The 16,952-nt window shown below is 48.2% G+C and overlaps 1 protein-coding gene across 1 annotated transcript; it reads left to right on the top strand.

Moving 5' to 3' along the window:
- Positions 1–5,839: 5,839 nt before the first annotated feature.
- On the top strand, positions 5,840–11,327 carry Pigp (phosphatidylinositol glycan anchor biosynthesis class P). The gene is given in 6 exon segments (XM_051150288.1): positions 5,840–5,872; positions 5,874–5,921; positions 5,923–6,025; positions 8,295–8,367; positions 10,422–10,540; positions 11,103–11,327. Coding segments are annotated over 6 exon segments (507 nt in total). The 3' UTR covers positions 11,234–11,327.
- The last annotated feature ends 5,625 nt before the right edge of the window (positions 11,328–16,952 follow it).

Below are 16,952 nucleotides of genomic sequence, written 5' to 3'. Positions count from 1 at the left end.
AAAAAATAAAATAAAATAAAAATTTAATTAACATCCATAATTTGGAGGGCTGTAGAGACGGCTCAGCAGTGAAATGCTCTGCTGCATTTGCTGAAGACCTGGGTTCAGTCCCCTGCACCCACATGATGAATCACAACTGCCTCTAACTCCAATCAGAGGGGTATCCAACGCCCTCTTCTGGCCTCTGCAGGCACCAGGCACAGAACTGGTTCATAAAACATATATGCAAGCAAAGCAACCATACATACGAAATAAAAATATGTAATTTGTAATTAATTTCATTTAATGGATTGCAGAAAAGATGAAACAAAAATTTTCAAAAAATGCAGAAAAGCACATGACTAAATGGCAAAGCCTCCGCTAACATGACAATCTACAAAACACCCCAACAAATGCTACTGTTAATGGGAAAACAGCTTCTTGACATCGGGAACAAGACCTGTAGGAGCACTACAGTCCCTTCTGAAGAACATCTGTCACCACTTCAACTGCACGTCAATCTAAAGGCATGCCAGAACATGAAAACACACACAGTACGCTGGAAGGGGAATCTACATATCACCATTGCAAATGCCAGTGGAGTTCCAAATATGAAAACCAACAACAACAAACAGAAAGAAGTGCTATTTATAACCAATCTCTATTCTCCACAAAACTGAATGGATTGATTTCAAGTAAGCCCTAAAGGGTTTTTCTTGACTAACTCTTAAGGGTCAAAGTCCAGGAACAGGTGAGACTCAACAGTTCCCTGGCGAGAAGGTTGCTGAAGGGCTGAGACTGCAGCTCTGGGCATGGTGCCTGACTAGCATGCACAAGGCCGAGTTGAATCCCAGCACCAGTAAACAAACATTGTGCCTCACAGTGTGATCCTATGCCTAAGAAAAGCGAAAAACAGATTTCAGGAAAAGCCACAATGGCGAGGTAATAACTAAGAGAGTGTGGATATGAACAGATAGCATTTAGGTGACAAGCCAGAAACAGGCCCATACACAGAAACTCAGCTCTGATAAACAGCAGGCAAATCCAGCATATAGAGCCACACCCGAGGAGATGAATGTGGATCACTAACCCACATCATGCATGGAACTGTCCAGGCGGATCATGAAGTTTAGAAACACAGCAACCATCTTAAGTCCAGAGCAAGGGTCATTTCCAATTAGATGACACTAAAACTAAGTACTGGGGCGTAGGATCTAGTTTAGCAGTGGAACGCTTTCACTTGTTTTTTGTTTTGTTTTGTTTTGTTTTGTTTTTAATGGTTTTTTGAGACAGGGTTTCTCTGTGTAGCCTTGACTGTCCCGGACTCACTTTGTAGACCAGGCTGGCCTCGAACTCACAGCAATCCGCCTGCCTCTGCCTCCTGAGTGCTGAGATTAAAGGCGTGCGCCACCACGCCCGGCTACTTGTTTTTTGTTTTAATATATTTTATTAATTTATTCATACACTTGTTTTTTTTTTTCAATGCACATTTTTTTAAAAAAGTGCTAACAGTTTGTCAGCTTTAAAAGACAATTCAGGATTTTTTTAAAGTGGGTGGAAAAACTCGATCCTGTTTTTTCACCAGAACATGGGAAACACAAGATGCGTAAATATATGAACAGGTTCTGAATCTTGTTAATAAATGCGAACTTAAGTCACAAAGATACACCATTGTCATTCTCCGGGCAAATATTAAGGAATCTAAGATAACAAGTGTTGGACAGGTGGCAGGTCAACTGTAACTCCCATAGAATGCTGACCAAGACACATAAGCTGACAAAACTATTAGCCAAAACACAAATTGGTACAACCACTGCAGAACCAGTGTGAAATCACTGCACAAATGCGAACATTCATACCCCGGAACACCAGCAATGCCAGTTAGCAGGCAGCTGGCGATGCCAGCAGCTCCAACCTAGTTTTTGCTCACAAAGCATCAAAAATGCTTTTGAAAATTATGTATGTTTCACATGCTAAAAAAGTCTAAAGAAGTTCAGCACAGCCAAGGATGAATTTCTAGAGTATCATAAGGACATTTTAAAGCAAAACTGTGACTCTTCTAAATGGATAACTGGACCAGCAAGATGGCTCAATAGATAGGGGCACTTGCCGCCAAGCCTGACACCCTGCGTTCAATCCCTCAGTCCACGCGGTTGTCTGCTGGCTTCCGTACATGTGCCATGGCACGTACACCCACACAAGTAAATAGGTGTCAAAATGTTCTAGGTTTTATAGCTAGTTTTACCCATACAATTGAGTTGAATAAAAGTAATTATATACATTGAGAAATAACAGGAAAAAAGCTGGGTGGTGGCACTTGGGAAGCAGAGGCTGGCGTGTCACTGTGAGTTCGAAGCCAGCCTGGTCTACAAAGTGAGTCCAGGACAGCCAAGGCTATACAGAGAGACCCTGTCTCAAAAAAACAAAAACAAAACAAAAAAAGGAAAAACATATGCCAATTCTCTGAATAAGCGGACAGAGGAAGTGCTGGGATTAAAAGAGGCCTCTCCAGAAGTGAATACAGCATTTTAAGTTATTCTTCTGGTTTCCTACCTGCAGCTATACCATAGCTCTTCCCAGGGTGTGCCGGTTACTCTTCTTATGGGAAAACAGAGCAGTCAAACGCCCAACAGGAACATGCATACACTGCGCTGCAGTCACCCCTCATTACACCGGCAGCCAAGAGTCACGACTTACATCTACCCTGAATATCAGTTACTTAGGAGCACTGAGTGAAAGCAAGCATCAGAAGTCTAGACCCAAAACAGGGTTCTTTCCTCAGACATAGAAACCACACATGCGAATCAGGGTTGAATGATAACACAAAAATCTGATTCGAGCATTTACAATGCAGTAACAACATGAACTCAGAATAATCACCTCTGAGCGTGGACGCACACTCGGCGTCGGTTAGCTTGCGTCTTGGATCCACCGGGAGGTCGTCGCGTTCATTGGTTTTACTTCACTGTTGCAATATATGTTACATGTACTCTGAATAAATCAAATACATCATCAAGGAGGAAAGGAGTTAAAGAAAAACATCATGCCTTTGAAATGCTTTCCATTAGGTCAGGCCACGTGCTACCTGAGATAACATACCATGAGGCCCTATCTTTACACCACCATAGCAACAGTGCATAACAAATGTTCGTTGGAATTCACATTACCAGGACCAAATTCAATAAGGACCACTTAGCTGTAAGAGATCAACCCATTTGCTGTCACATGGCTAGACAGAAGCCAGGCTATATGCAAATTTAGCAGCTAGCTAAAGTCGTAAAGAAGATGGTCAGTAAAGAGAAGGAAAAATAAATGCAGTTTGTTAGCAAGCATGTGAGGAAATGGGTGTTCTCAATACCAGTGCGCACTGAAACCATCTGGGCAGCTTCTATGGCACCTGTTTAAGTGGAAGTCATATGTACTCTACTCCCCAGCAAAACTGTGAGTGAGTATATTTCCTAGAGAAACTCCAAAGTGCACAGAGCAAACAAGTACAGAGATGTTTATTGCAGGACTGCTTTAAAGAGAAAAGACTGTAAACAATTCCAAAGTCTGTCAAGAGAAGACAGTAAAAATAAATTACGGTATATTCATACAATTCAGTACTATACCAACAATTATAATTCAAAGAAAGCACAATTATTCGATTTATTCAAATCTCAAAGTGTGATGCTGAATGCAAAAGCAAGTTGCAAAAAGACACAATTTTATACCACTTTAGTTTAAAAACCAATACTATGCATTGTTTATATATTCACCATTGCCAAGTTGTAAACTGTGCACTGAAGCGATACACACAGACCTGAACACAGTGGCTATCTCTAGGTAAGGAGGGGCGAACTCTCAGCATCTCCACATTTTTTTTTTTTTGTAAGAACTTTAAGTAAATTTGGCAAAAGTAAATAAACAAATAAAATAAAATGGACTGGTTTGGTTAGATCCCCCTATGTTTATAATCTTTGAAGTATTCCCAAAATTAAAAGGAAAAATAAAAAAGGAAAATTAGGCAACAGTAAGAAAATTGAACGAGAGAAACGGAAACCGCAGCCCTTGAGCCAAGCACAAACCCTTGACAAGCACAGTAGTAGCAACTGAGTCCCTGAGGGGGTTTTACCTTTTTCTCCCAAGTGTCCTTATCACAAACCCATTTTCCTTAAACTAAGACACCGAGTTCTTGAAATAAAGTGGCCTAACTAGAGCTGTGGTTGTGATCAAACTGTCCCGGAGAGAGCAGTAGTGCCCTTAAGATTTCGCCCGTTTCCCTCCGCCACAATCCAGAGACCGGCTGCTATAAAATAATAAATAACCCGTTTGCAAGACTGCCTGGTGAAAGGCATAAAGCACATACTTCGGAAAGGACTTGCAAACTGAAGGACCTCTGGAAGCTAGAAGCTTCTGGAAAAGGTAACCGTGGCACTCAAGCTTCATTTGGGTCCTTTGTCCCCCTAGGCTGCCCCTCCCTCCCTCCCCGCAAAGGAATGGCAGCACAGGCCACAGTGACGTCGCCACCACCGAGCAGCAGCAGCCCCCGGGGCAGGCGTTGCACAAGGCTGCAGGCGGGGGCAGCTCCGCATCCCTCCCGGGGTGAGGACGCAGGGAAACGCGCGCGCGCGCACACACACAACACGCACACACATCACGCACACGCATCTCACACACACACACACACACACACACAAAACCAGGGGCCGCGCGCCCTCGCGAGCAAACCCCGCGCACGCCGCAGGCCCCCCGCGCACCGAACCTTTGGGGACACGCGGAGACGCACGCGCGCGCCCGCCCGCCACTGCAGACTGCCGCAGCCGCGGGGGCGCGCACACCATAGGGGAGGCAGCGACCAAGGCCGGGGGACCGGGGGGCGGGGGGACACCCATCCACGCAGGACAAGGACGCCCACGCCGTCGCAGGGAAGGGCGCGCACGGGAACAAAGCGGGCCAGCCGCGGGCACCGAGGTGCGTCCCCCGAGCGCTCAGGATGTGCGCGCCGGGGGATGCGCACACAAAAGGCCCACTCCTATGCCACGGACACCCGAGGGACAACCCGGACAAAGGGAACACACCCACCGGGGGGCAGGGGCGGCCACACCCCCCTCGGCGCGCACGGGCGCCTCAGCGAGGCGCAAAACCCACACTCACCACACACCCACGCAGGGAGGTGTGGAGCGCCCCGATGCCCGGGCTTGTCTGCTGCGGCGGGAGCCCCGCCGCGCGCTGGGTCTGCACTCACCCGGGCCCGCAGCCCGCGAGGCTCGGACGCGGCCGCCACCGCCGCCGCCGCCCCTCCACGTCAAAGCGGACCCGCCGAGCGAGCGCCTAGCCGCTCCGGGAGCCAGGCGGGTCACGTGGGCCCCGTGCGCGCATGCGCGGCCGCCGCCCCGCCCCCTCGGCCCCGCGGGGTAGGTGCAGAGCCCGCTCCAGCTCCCCGCGCTTCGGCCGCGGTGCGCCTGCGCTAACCGGCGGGGCCCCCGCGAGCCCCTGCGAGCCCCTGCTCTTCCCTCAGGTTTTTTACATCTCCTTTCTGCCCCTGCTGAGGCTCTCTGGGCAGCGCCTGCGCAAAGGGCTGAGTGCTGAGGGGGCTGAGAGGTGGGGGCGGGGGGGAGGGAAGCGTGGGCGGCGGTGATCGACGCGAGGCCCAGGGCTTCCTTTTTTTTTTTTTTTTTTTTTGGCGGGCCTCACGTGAGGGGCGAGTCCGGGCCCGTCTTCTCCTCAGAATGTCCGAGCGGCGCATTTTGCCCCTTAGCGCGCTCTCCCGCCGCCGCCCCCGTCAGCTGCCCGCGCGCGCGCCTGAAGGGGACCCTCGGTGGGGGCGGGCGCGCGGGAGCGCGCGAGCATCCGCAGTGACTGTGTCCGCAGCACAGTGATGAGATTATGTAATACACCAGTGGTGAAGAGGGGCGGGGGGCGGGAGATGTCTGACGACGGTTGTGTTCCTTTTCCACAGATTTGCCTAAAGCCACAGGGAAGATGGTGGAAAATTCACCGTCGCCTTTGCCAGAAAGAGCGATTTATGGCTTTGTTCTTTTCCTAAGCTCTCAGTTTGGCTTCAGTAAGTACTGGAATGACGGACAGCCAGGCCGTTTTCTGGTATTGGAGGACCAGGAAATAATGCATTGGATCTTAGAATGGACACGCATGCAGTGTTGGTTCTTTCTACCTATGTCTCTTCTTAAGGAGTCCTGAGGGAAACCTTGTTTGCTCGAGTGTTTGTGTATCGGGTACTAGGTTTCATCTCCAGTGTTTATCCAGCACCAGGCTCCATGCTTAAGTGAATAACCCCACAGCTAGTAGAGCTTAAGATCTACTTCCCTGCCGGGCGTGGTGGCGCAGGAGGCAGAGGCAGGAGGATCTCTGTGAGTTCGAGGCCAGCCTGGTCAACAAAGTGAGTCCAGGACAGCCAAGGCTACACAGAGAATCCCTGTCTTGAAAAAAAAAATCCTCTTCCCTGAGGGAGTTATTTCAGAGAAGAAGGCAGGAAGGGTCCCTAAGGGGAAGGGCTGTGAAGGCTTGGAAGTGAGGGGTTTATAGTTCCCAGGGCAGCATGCTGGAGCTGAAGAAAGAAGATAATGGCTGAAGAAAATGGCCAACTCACACCAGCAGGATCACTGTCCCTCCACAAAAAGTCTAGAAAATATGAGGCACTCAAGCAGAAGAAAGCCACATGCCCCAATCCAGCTTTCTGATGGTGTCCTGAATTCTTTTTTACTAAATTTATTCATTTACTGTATATGAGTGCTTTATCTGCAGAAGAGGGCATCAGATTACATTGCAGATGGTTGTGAGCCACCATGTGGTTCCTGGGAATTGAACTCAGGACCCCTGGAAGAGAACAGGCGATGCTCTTAATCACTGAGCCATGTCTCCAACCTGTGTGCTGAGTTCTTAAATGAAAAGTGTTAGCCTGGCTGTACCTGTTGGATCGGTGGAGGAGGTTACAACCGAGTTCACATTCTGGCTCTTTCGTGGAGCCATCGTTTGGCCTGAGAGCAGTTAGCTCACGCAGGTCTAAAGTGTCCTCGTGTGTAAAGGGGAATGCGCATTGTTGACGCTCCCATAAAGCGACCCAGTGAAGTAGGTCTGCGTTGCTGCCCTCACTTTAAAGATGGCAGCACTTGGTTTAAGTAACTTCTCAAAGCCACAAAGCTGATAAGCAGCAGGACTGGAATTAGGTCAGGCGTCTGGAGGGCTGTACGGGGCTGAAGCCGTGCTCTGACTCTTGTGTTAACTCAGATAATGCATGCAAAGAAACTATTAAATAGGCTTTAGCTGTTTGATTCTGTAACTTCCTATTCAAAGAGGATTTTAAGGATTAGGAACTAAACAAGCATGTTGATAAAACCAAAAGTTAATTCAAGAATTTATTGAGCACTTATTATGTACCAGGCAGTGTCAGGGCCAGGGAATCACAAAACAGCCAAGCCTTGTCTGCTTTCATTGAGTTTTACTTATGATTGGAGGAGACAGATAAGTGAAAGGAAGCCACGCTATGGGGAAGGGGGGTGAGGAGGAGATGGAGAGACCCTTCCCATGCGCTATGTGCTGTCTCTTAGTACACAGTCATTAGCACTTACCACAGGGTAGGGAAAAGATCAGCCTCACCATCGGTGTTCAGCACCAGATACATAAGGAAAACAGCCGCCATCTCTTCAGGAGCTACTGTATTCCAGTCTGGACAAGCTCTGTAACACTTTGTTCTTAAGAAAAAAAAAAAAAAAAAAAACATCACCGCTGATGTAGCTGGAAACTTGTCTTTACCACATACCTTGTGCGGACGATGTAACCGAAGAGCACTTTGTCATATATAATGTGTACATGCATGTACATGCCTGTCTCAGGATCGTCTTGAGGGTTAAGTGTGTGTAGAGAAGCTTGGAACCTATCAGTTGTTACTTCACAGAGACAGCTGGAAGGAGGCCACAAAGCCCGGACACTCGGGGAAGATGCGATGTAGACAGCCAGAACCAGAGGGGACAGGCTTCTTTGTAAACAACGAAATGCAATTACACTTCCCCTGTGGAGAGTTATTGACCACATAGAATGCAGAAGCAAATTGGTAAATGCTGTGAAAATAATAGTGCCAAGAAATAATGAGCCGTTACACTGCTTAGAGTACAGTTGAGGGCTAAGACACTAACAACTTGCTAAGATGGTAGTTATGGTAAGAGTGACAAGAGTGGTGCAAATACGGGGCTGAAGAGCCTGTGTTCTGAGAGTCAGGCATGCCTTGGGGAAGCGCTGTGTCTGAACCTTATAGACTGGATCGTGCTGTACTGATGTTTGTTTCTTCTCTCTCTCTCTTTACTGTCTTTACCCTGCAGTACTTTATCTTGTGTGGGCGTTTGTTCCTGAATCTTGGTTAAACTCCTTGGGCTTGACGTACTGGCCTCAAAAGTAAGTTTAAGATTTCTTCAGTAAGGGTGGAGCTGGTACTGTTCTGAAGGGTAATACTCTTTTCTAAAACCCAAGCCTTAAGTTACTACTGCTTCAAAGTCCCCGGATAACTGTGCTGCAGTTGAACTTGTTTTTATTTTGTGTCCCATGTGTCTGCACATCGCATGTGCAGGTCTATGTGTCTGTGTGTGCACACAGTGGCCCAGAGTTGATATCAGGGGTTTTCCTTGATGCTCCCTGCCTTATTCCTGGGGACGAGGTCTTGCAGTTGAGCGCAGAGTTCAATAGCGTAGCTAGTCTGGCTAGCCAGCTCACCTGGGTCTGCCTTCTGAGTGGCTTCTGGGAATCCAAACCGTGGTCTTCACACTGGAGTGACAAGTACTTTAACCCGGGAGCTGTATGTACCACAGCAGGGATTGAAGGCTTCTTAGAGGTTTTTAATTACGTCAGTAATTAGGCTGGGTGGTGGAGGTGCACACCTTTAATCCCAGCACTCGGGAGGCAGAGGCAGGCGGATCACTGTGAGTTCTACAAATCGAGTCCAGGACACCCAAGGCTACACATAGAAACTCTGCCTCAAAACAAACAAACAAAATGCCAGTAATTAAAGATGGTGGGGCGAACACATTTATCTCCATTTCCTCCTAGAATCTTGCTAAAATTACACTGTTGCTGAAAAAGCTTTTAAAAGTATAAAAGTTGTGTGCACAGCGATGAAGTAGTATAGCAGATAAAAAGACATTGCGAAGTTTGGGGGCGTTCTTAGAGCTGGATGAGTCTGGTGCTTTCCGTGTGGTAGGAGAGGGAAGCCATCAAGAGTATGTGTGCCTTGGAATTTCAAAAAGGCCCCAGAGCTTGGTGATCTCATCATCTCTCGGCAATGGTAACTCTGCACTGCACGGGAAATGTGTTCAAAATGCCTTAGACCTGCTGAGTCCCCTTCCTTATATTAAACCTGGAGCCTGACCCTGCCCCCTTCAGAAAATAGTTCCACCCTGTGGAAAGTGTTGGGGTCTGCAGTCTGGAGGTTACCAGAATTAGCTGTAAAGGTGAAGCATAAGGGCCTGGGAGGCTAAGTGACAAAGGTCCCCTTCCTCCAGCACCTTCCCTTACCAGGCTGTAAGTTTTCTCGCAGAAACAGGTGGGAGATGCCTTTCTGAGGAAGCTGACCAGGGTGATTTTTCTGCTGTCACTTTACTTCCTGTCAACTTATCACCTGGATTTAAATATAAATAAACTGCCATGAATAGCAGGCACTTAAAGAAAGTCTGTCCTTAAAAGCAAAAGAAAAGAGACTCAAAGGAAAAGGAGTTTAATCCTGAACAGTATGCTGTCCAAGGGAATATTTTCTTTTAATTACCATTGAAAAGTTATAAGCACGGAAGTTAAAATGTTATCTAGAAAGTTGACTGTAGAACAGAAAGCAGAGTTGGAAAGTAGAAGAATGCATAATGGTGGGGAAAGCTATTAGAGGTTCTAGCCAGAGAAAACAGAAGGGAGGAAGTTATTAATAAAACCTGCAAGATAGCGCACTTAATGGGGTTAACTGTATTGAGAGGACAACTGGGGGCATGTAAGAATCTGAGTCTGCAGTATGATAGTGGATACTGGGAAGACAGAATTGTATAATTTCAAGGGAAAAAATCATAAAATATAATACACTGAGGTTCTCAGTTGCAAATACCATTGCCATAGTCAGCTCTCTTTAACTACTGCACAATGAGAGCGCAGCGTATAAGAAGGTATGCGGGAGAAGCAGATGCCTCACGTTCATATCAGGACATGTAGAGAAAACGTCTGATGGAAGTCAAGAAATAATGTAAGTTTGTCATGTGGGACTGAGGCAGAGAACACCCGAAGAAACAGCCGTGGTATGGACAGAGCAGAACAAGCCTCCAGGTCAGGGCCTGGCAGAGCAGTTGACTGCAGCCTCTCAGTGGACCCCCGTACGGCTGCCCATCAGCCTCAGCTCCTTTAATAGCAGTCTAAACCCAGGAGTGTCTTGAGGCTGACGCCTTGACAGTTTGTGAGTACATTAGCGTCCTCGCCTGCAGGTACTGGGCAGTGGCATTGCCCGTCTACCTCCTCATTGCTGTTGTGACTGGTTATGCGCTCCTGTTTGGAATGAACATGATGAGTACCTCTCCACTGGACTCCGTTCACACAATCACAGGTAAGCTTATGTAGAACACGGTTATGAGGGCTGGAGGAGGGCGACGTGTTAGCGCCTTTACCAGAGAGCAGTCAAGACTAGGCCTCAGAGACATACACCGACAGAGAGCACTCTGTCACGTTAAACGTGGCGTGATGGTTACTCTTGACTGCCAGCCTGAAGGGGTTTAGGATCACCATGGAGATACAAGTCAGAGCATTGTATGGGACTTAACCTAGGTTAGGTTTACTGAGGTGAGAAGATACCTGAAGTGTGGAGGGTCTCATTCCATGGGATCTAGGTCTGAATAAAAAGGAGAAAATATCCCTGTCTGCCTCCTGACTGGACGCAGTGTGACCAGTCACCTCCTGTTCCTGCTGACAGACCTTCCGTCCCTGGTGGCCTGTATCCACGTAACTGTCCACATGTCCCTTAAGTTGCATTTGTTAGGGATTTCACTGCAGCTCTAGCACTGCTGTTCGCCATCACCCTCATACCAGCCTGGTGGGCAGTGTGGCGCTCTAGCCGCGACATTACAGAAAGGAGTTGCTTGGCTCAGCGGAGCTTTCTTCTTTTCTTGCAGATAACTATGCTAAAAACCAGCAGTGGAAGAACCACCAGGAAGACGCCATCCCAGCATTAAGAGATATCCCCATTAGTGAGGTGAACAAAATGTTCTTCCTCAAAGCCAAACAACTTAACACCCAAAACTGAGCTGTGTGTAAACATCCTGCGTCCAAGCATTTATAGGTTGTGGGCTGAATAATTTGGAACATAATATATTGACTGTGCTTTTAGTACTCAATTTGACATGAGTACTAGATTGAGTTTAATTGATATTGTAAGTGTTTTCAATTGAGTTTTTAATTAACAACAAATAAAAATCACATTATGCTATAATGTGCATGTCTGTGTGTGCAACATGTGAGTGTGAATGCACACATGCACAGGGCACATAGAGGTCACAGGACAACTTAGGTTGCCTCTTCTCAGAAACTCTTTGAGACAGGGTTTCCCATTGGCCTCACCTGCCACTTGAGCCAGGGCAGCTGTACCTCTCTCGGCCTCTCATCTTGTCATTACCTTTGTGTAGGTGCCAGAGATCTGAACTGCAGTCCACATGCTTTTACAGCGTATATACCTCACCCGCCGAGCCGTCCCCAGCCTGACATAAACAGTGAGCATTTCATGTGACCACGGACTCTGTAAAGCATGGAAGGAGTAGTAAGAATCTCTCTCACAGAGTTTTTGAAGTCGGTTGACAGCAAGCAGGTCCTGTCTGTGAGTGCATGCTAGGTAGAGCGCTGAGGTAGAGTAGTTCCAGAAAGCACAGCAGGAACTCGGGTTATTGAGGAAGGCCTGTCAAGTGTAAAATAAGTAAATGTCTTACATGCCGAGGAACACTACACAGTCAACAGACACGAACCGGTGTCTCCCAAGTCTCCCAACATGCAGCTAGCATTGAAAGTCTTGTCTACTCACCCTTAGCTGAGCCAGTGGTCCAGCAGGACTGGCTGCTGCTGAGGAAAGAGCAGGAAATGGTCAGGGCTGCCACTCAGGTTCACAGTGTCCCCTTGTCCTCTCAAGGACAGTAGTAACCCACATGGTTTCAGGTGACGTGGAGTCAAAGCTAGTACTCCCCTGTGGTAGCCTCAAGCCCTGCTCTGCATTCTGCCTCTCAAATGCATCGTCTTTATACCTCATAAGGGATTGCCTAAGACCAGGGGTGTTCACTTTACAGCCGGTATTTCTTCCGAGGCTTCTCTCCACCTTAAATAATCTCAGGACCTTTTAAATATTTTGTGAAAAGTAAGAGCCTCCAAAGACCTTGTGTGATATATATTGTTTTTATAAGTAATGAACCAGGGGCAGTGAGATAGTTTGGTGGGGAACCTGCCATCCCAAGTCTGTTCCCCACAGTCCACGTGATAAAGAGAAAACTAGCTCCTTGTAGTTGTCTTCTGACTTTCACACCCATGCAGTGAGTGAGTACTCAGACACACTGAAAAATAAGCCAGTTCCTTTTTGGTTATAAAGTTAATTTTGCCAGTCATCACCTTACCACATAAATGTCTGGCCTCATGCACCCCCCCCCACACACACACATCCACACAAACACACACCACAAAAACTTACTTGTTACACAACCCAAAACATTGATACAATAATAATCCAAATCAAAAAGCAATGAAATTTAAAACAAATTACTTTTATGAAAAATACCTTTATTTTCCAACACAGAATTTGTGGCCCAAATAAGAATCATCTTAGAACTTTGCAAATCTCCTTAATGCCTGGATTATGGAAGAACATGGACCTTGTACCTGCTTCTTCAGCCAGTCCGTACATTAGCACATGCCAGGAAGCTTCTGGGAGATGCTGCACACTCAGAGAAGGAGCATCTCGGGATTTGACCTCAGAGACCCCGTTGTGATCTAGCTCTCCAGACCATAGACCTTGAGAACAGCTAATGTGGGGGGAGGGGCAGGACTGGAGTAGAACGTAACCTGTCACGTGCTTGTTCCAGCAAATCTAAGGCAGCACCCCTCCTGGCCACTTCACACTGTTTCACCTCTTACCCCAAGGACTGAGGCCCAAACAGTTCTTGTGCAAGCCTTCATCTGATCCATACAAGAGCCATTTGCAGTTCTCCCTAGAAGGAAGGGGTTAACCCCTACAGAACTACTTAAAGCCCAAAATAGGCAGCCTCAGTAGATAAGCACCCTCCCTCCCCCTCCATGCCCCCAGGAGACAGTTCTGAGCCACAGCCCAGCAGCTTCTCTGAAGGTCTGTGGGACTGAGTCACTGTTGCCATGGCAGCACTGCTGTATCTCCAGGCTTGTGCTGGCTTGCCTTCCTGTTGCTTCCTTCTCCTAGCTGCCCACTCCTGCTCCCTGCTATCACTTTCCAATAAGCCGCCTACACATCCTGTCATAAGCGGACCTTCCACAGAGATTTTTTATTTGTGAAGACTGTGTGTATGTTGTGGGGTTAAGATGGTTAAGATGGATGATGCAGGCCAGAATTCAAGAAAAGCATTTGAAAGGCAGATATGGTAGAACAGGTATATAATCCCAGTACTGGGAAGTAACCTGGGTTCAATGAGACCTCACCAAAAAAAAAAGTCAACTATGAGCATATTACAAATGTTAACAAAACCCCTCTGATGGTTAAAAGCCACAGGAAGAATGAAATTAAAGTCTAAATGTAGGACTGCCCAGCTATGGTAGCAGAATTTCAGTGGCTTGACACGACAGTGGTTTGGTTTGCTGTGTTTTTTATAATGGTTTCATGAGACGGTTATCAAGTCTGGTTGGTGCACATGGGTGAGAACAGGAGATGTGTCCATGGTCATCTACATGGCCATGACCAAGGAAGGACCTCAGTGCACTGGCAATGTGGTGGAAATATAGTTAGGGACCAAGAGAGTCGGGCATTAGAGACAGTAGCCTCACAGAAATAGCTCTGAAACACGTGTGTGTGTAGACCAAGATTCCTACAGAAACACGGTATCAGAGAACTCACCGTCCAGCCACCTGGCTCTGCAAAGGTAAGATTCCCAAACTCCGCTTTATAAGCTGTGGTGACAGGTCAGAGCTGGACAGCACCAACCAAAGCCGTATCCATATGCCACATTAACCACGCCATGGTCAGCCAAAGTTGTCACATGTGGCAAAATTATCCACCTGTGTCAGAAATCTTGTTTATGTGGGTCTGCCACAACGTGCACCTGTGAGTCATCCGCATCAGCTGTTCCCGCTGTCCTGGGATGTCCTTCTGTTCCCTGTGCCATTGGTCTCCCGTGCCAACCCTTCTAGCTGTCCCGTCGCTGTTCCAGGAGTCAACACATCCTCGCCATCATGCGAAAGATGAAGACACCGGTCAGTGATGAAATCCCAGTGTCCACCCAGTGACTGGTACAGCCAGGGTTCCAAATGCTATGTAAAACCTCAAGCTAAAACCAGACCTTCTTCCTTCAATACAGACATGAAGCTGGGCCTACAGCCCCGGGGGTGTGGCCACTGCAGCACGCTGAAGAAGCTGGAAGGGAACAGCTGATGGTACAACAGCCCTGTAGTCACCCGTAAGTGTGCGTCTTCCTAGGAGCGCAGAGTGTGGCATACAGACTGTGGCAAGGGTGGCGCCCTCAATTTGTCCCCAGGAAGGTAAAAGTGTTTCAGTCCCTGAGGCAGCAATAGGAGACAATAGGCATGGCCTGGGTGGCATGTCGTTCCCCCCACCCCCTCACCCCCCTCCATGCTGACCGAACTCCTGGTGGGTGGGATGATCACAGGATGGGGAGTGCATTTGTAAGATGCTACTGTTTGTCACAAGACTAAGCTTCTGAAGGGTTGAGGCAATTTACCCACATCAGCACATGAACTTTGCTAAGTATACCTGGTCTGCAGGTGTGGAGTAGGTCAAGTGTCACAGTGCTCCATTTTTTTTTTTCCAGCTCTGCCTGTATTTTGATTCTCCACTGTGCCTTTGTAGTGAAGATTTCAGGATCATGTATTGTGGGGCTTCCTCCCTATCCTGGGGTGTGTACACTCAAGAACGCACGTTTTCAGTCTGTGGTGTTCACTGACGCTGCCACTGTTCCTCTTCCAAGCCAATAGGGCCCATTTGTCCACCTCTGCGCTTGGCTCTAAGCACACAAGGCTTGGTGCTCATTTCCCATAGGTGGCCAGCAGGCCACCCTTGGCCAAGTCTCCAGCCTGAACACTTCACACTCTCTCAGCCCCTGTCCTTCACTCAGCCTCAGGACCCAGGCCTGCTGCTGGGGTCTAGAGGCCTCTGCTATCTCCACCCGCCTTTGAAATAACTTGGCACACCACAGCCTAAGCTAGAGGCCCCGTCCTTGCAGCAGGGCAATGGGACCTCGGTTTCTTCTGGGCATGTCAGGGGAAGGGGGAATAGTGCATGAATTTCTCTGAATTGCTTGGACACATCAGCCCATGCCCATAACCCAGGAGAGGCTGAGGGCAACTGCTGTAAGTTAAAGGCTACGTGGGCGACAACATGAGTTCCAGTTCAGCCTGGACTGCAGAGTGAGCCCTTGTCTCAAAACAAAACAAAGGCAAGTGTGCCCTTCCCCAGCCCTCTCCTTTCTGCTCACTGGCATGTGGACTTAACTGTGAATTCGAGGTGCCTCCTTGGGCTAGAGAGTGTCATGAGGAAAGGAAGCCATGCAAAGACAGAACAAAAAGGCAGAGCCCGAAGGCTGTCACCTACTTGGATAACAGAATTTGCTTCTCTGTTGCTCAGCCACTGTTCTTTTGATTTTCCATGTCACAGGGCAAATGAAGCCGAGCAGTAATGCAGGCATGTTGGGCAAGAACTAGACACAGGAGAAAGTGAAAAGGAGAGAGAAGAAAGGAAGGAAACAGAGAGAAAGCAAGTGAGGGAAGAGGGGAAGGAGAGGTCCAGCTTAACACCCCGCTTTTGTGTCTGCCATGTGCTGTGCATAAGCATACCAGGTCCCTCATGTATGTAGTTGTCTGTGTTGTCCCAGGGTCCCTCACACATGTGGTTGTCTGTGCTGTCCTCAGGGTCCCCACGTATGTGGTTGTCTGCGCTGTCCCAGGGTCCCCCACACACGTGGTTGTCTGCGCTGTCCCAGGGTCCCCCACACACGTGGTTGTCTGCGCTGTCCCAGGGTCCCCCACACACGTGGTTGTCTGCGCTGTCCCAGGGTCCCCCACACACGTGGTTGTCTGCGCTGTCCTAGGGTCCCCCACACACGTGGTTGTCTGCGCTGTCCTAGGGTCCCCTAGGGGTTCCCTTCCCCCTCCTTCCCCCTCCTTCCCCCTCCTTCCCCCTCCTTCCACTTCCTTCCCCTCACCCTTACTTCCTTCACACCTGATTCCCCAAGACAGCCTTTCCTGTTTCTCAGACTGAGTCCCATCCTGTCATCATATTTTTGCCTTCTTTTGGACATTTCTCACAGAAGTCATTTTACATTTGTTGTATACAAGCTGCACTAGGCCAAGGACAGGGTCTCACCTGTCACCTGCAGAACATTGGTAAAATCCATGGGGTTGGGGGAGTAGCCCAAGTGGGGAAGGAAGCACAGCTCATCTCTGGCTCCTCCCATCCAGAGTGCTGGGCTGCTGAACCAGGCTCTAAACGATGGGCAGAGAGGACAGACAGACTTCATTTGCTTGCCTCATCTCTGAAGCTTTTATACTCCTGGTCACACCAGCTCAGCAGAGAGTCTAAGAGAAACAACATGGCCTGTTCAAAACCAGTGGGTCGGGCTGGAGAGGTGGCTCAGGGGTTAAGAGCACCAACTGTTGTTCCAAAGGTCCTGAGTTCAATTCCCAGCAACCACATGGTGGCCCACAACCATCTATAATGAGATCTGGTGCCCTCTTCTGGTGGGCAGAACATTGTATACATAATAAATAAATAAATCTTTAAAACAACAAAA

The sequence above is a fragment of the Acomys russatus genome, chromosome 8 (assembly GCF_903995435.1).
Source record: "Acomys russatus chromosome 8, mAcoRus1.1, whole genome shotgun sequence".
NCBI lineage: Eukaryota > Metazoa > Chordata > Mammalia > Rodentia > Muridae > Acomys > Acomys russatus.
This window is presented reverse-complemented; position numbering and strand designations above follow the sequence as displayed.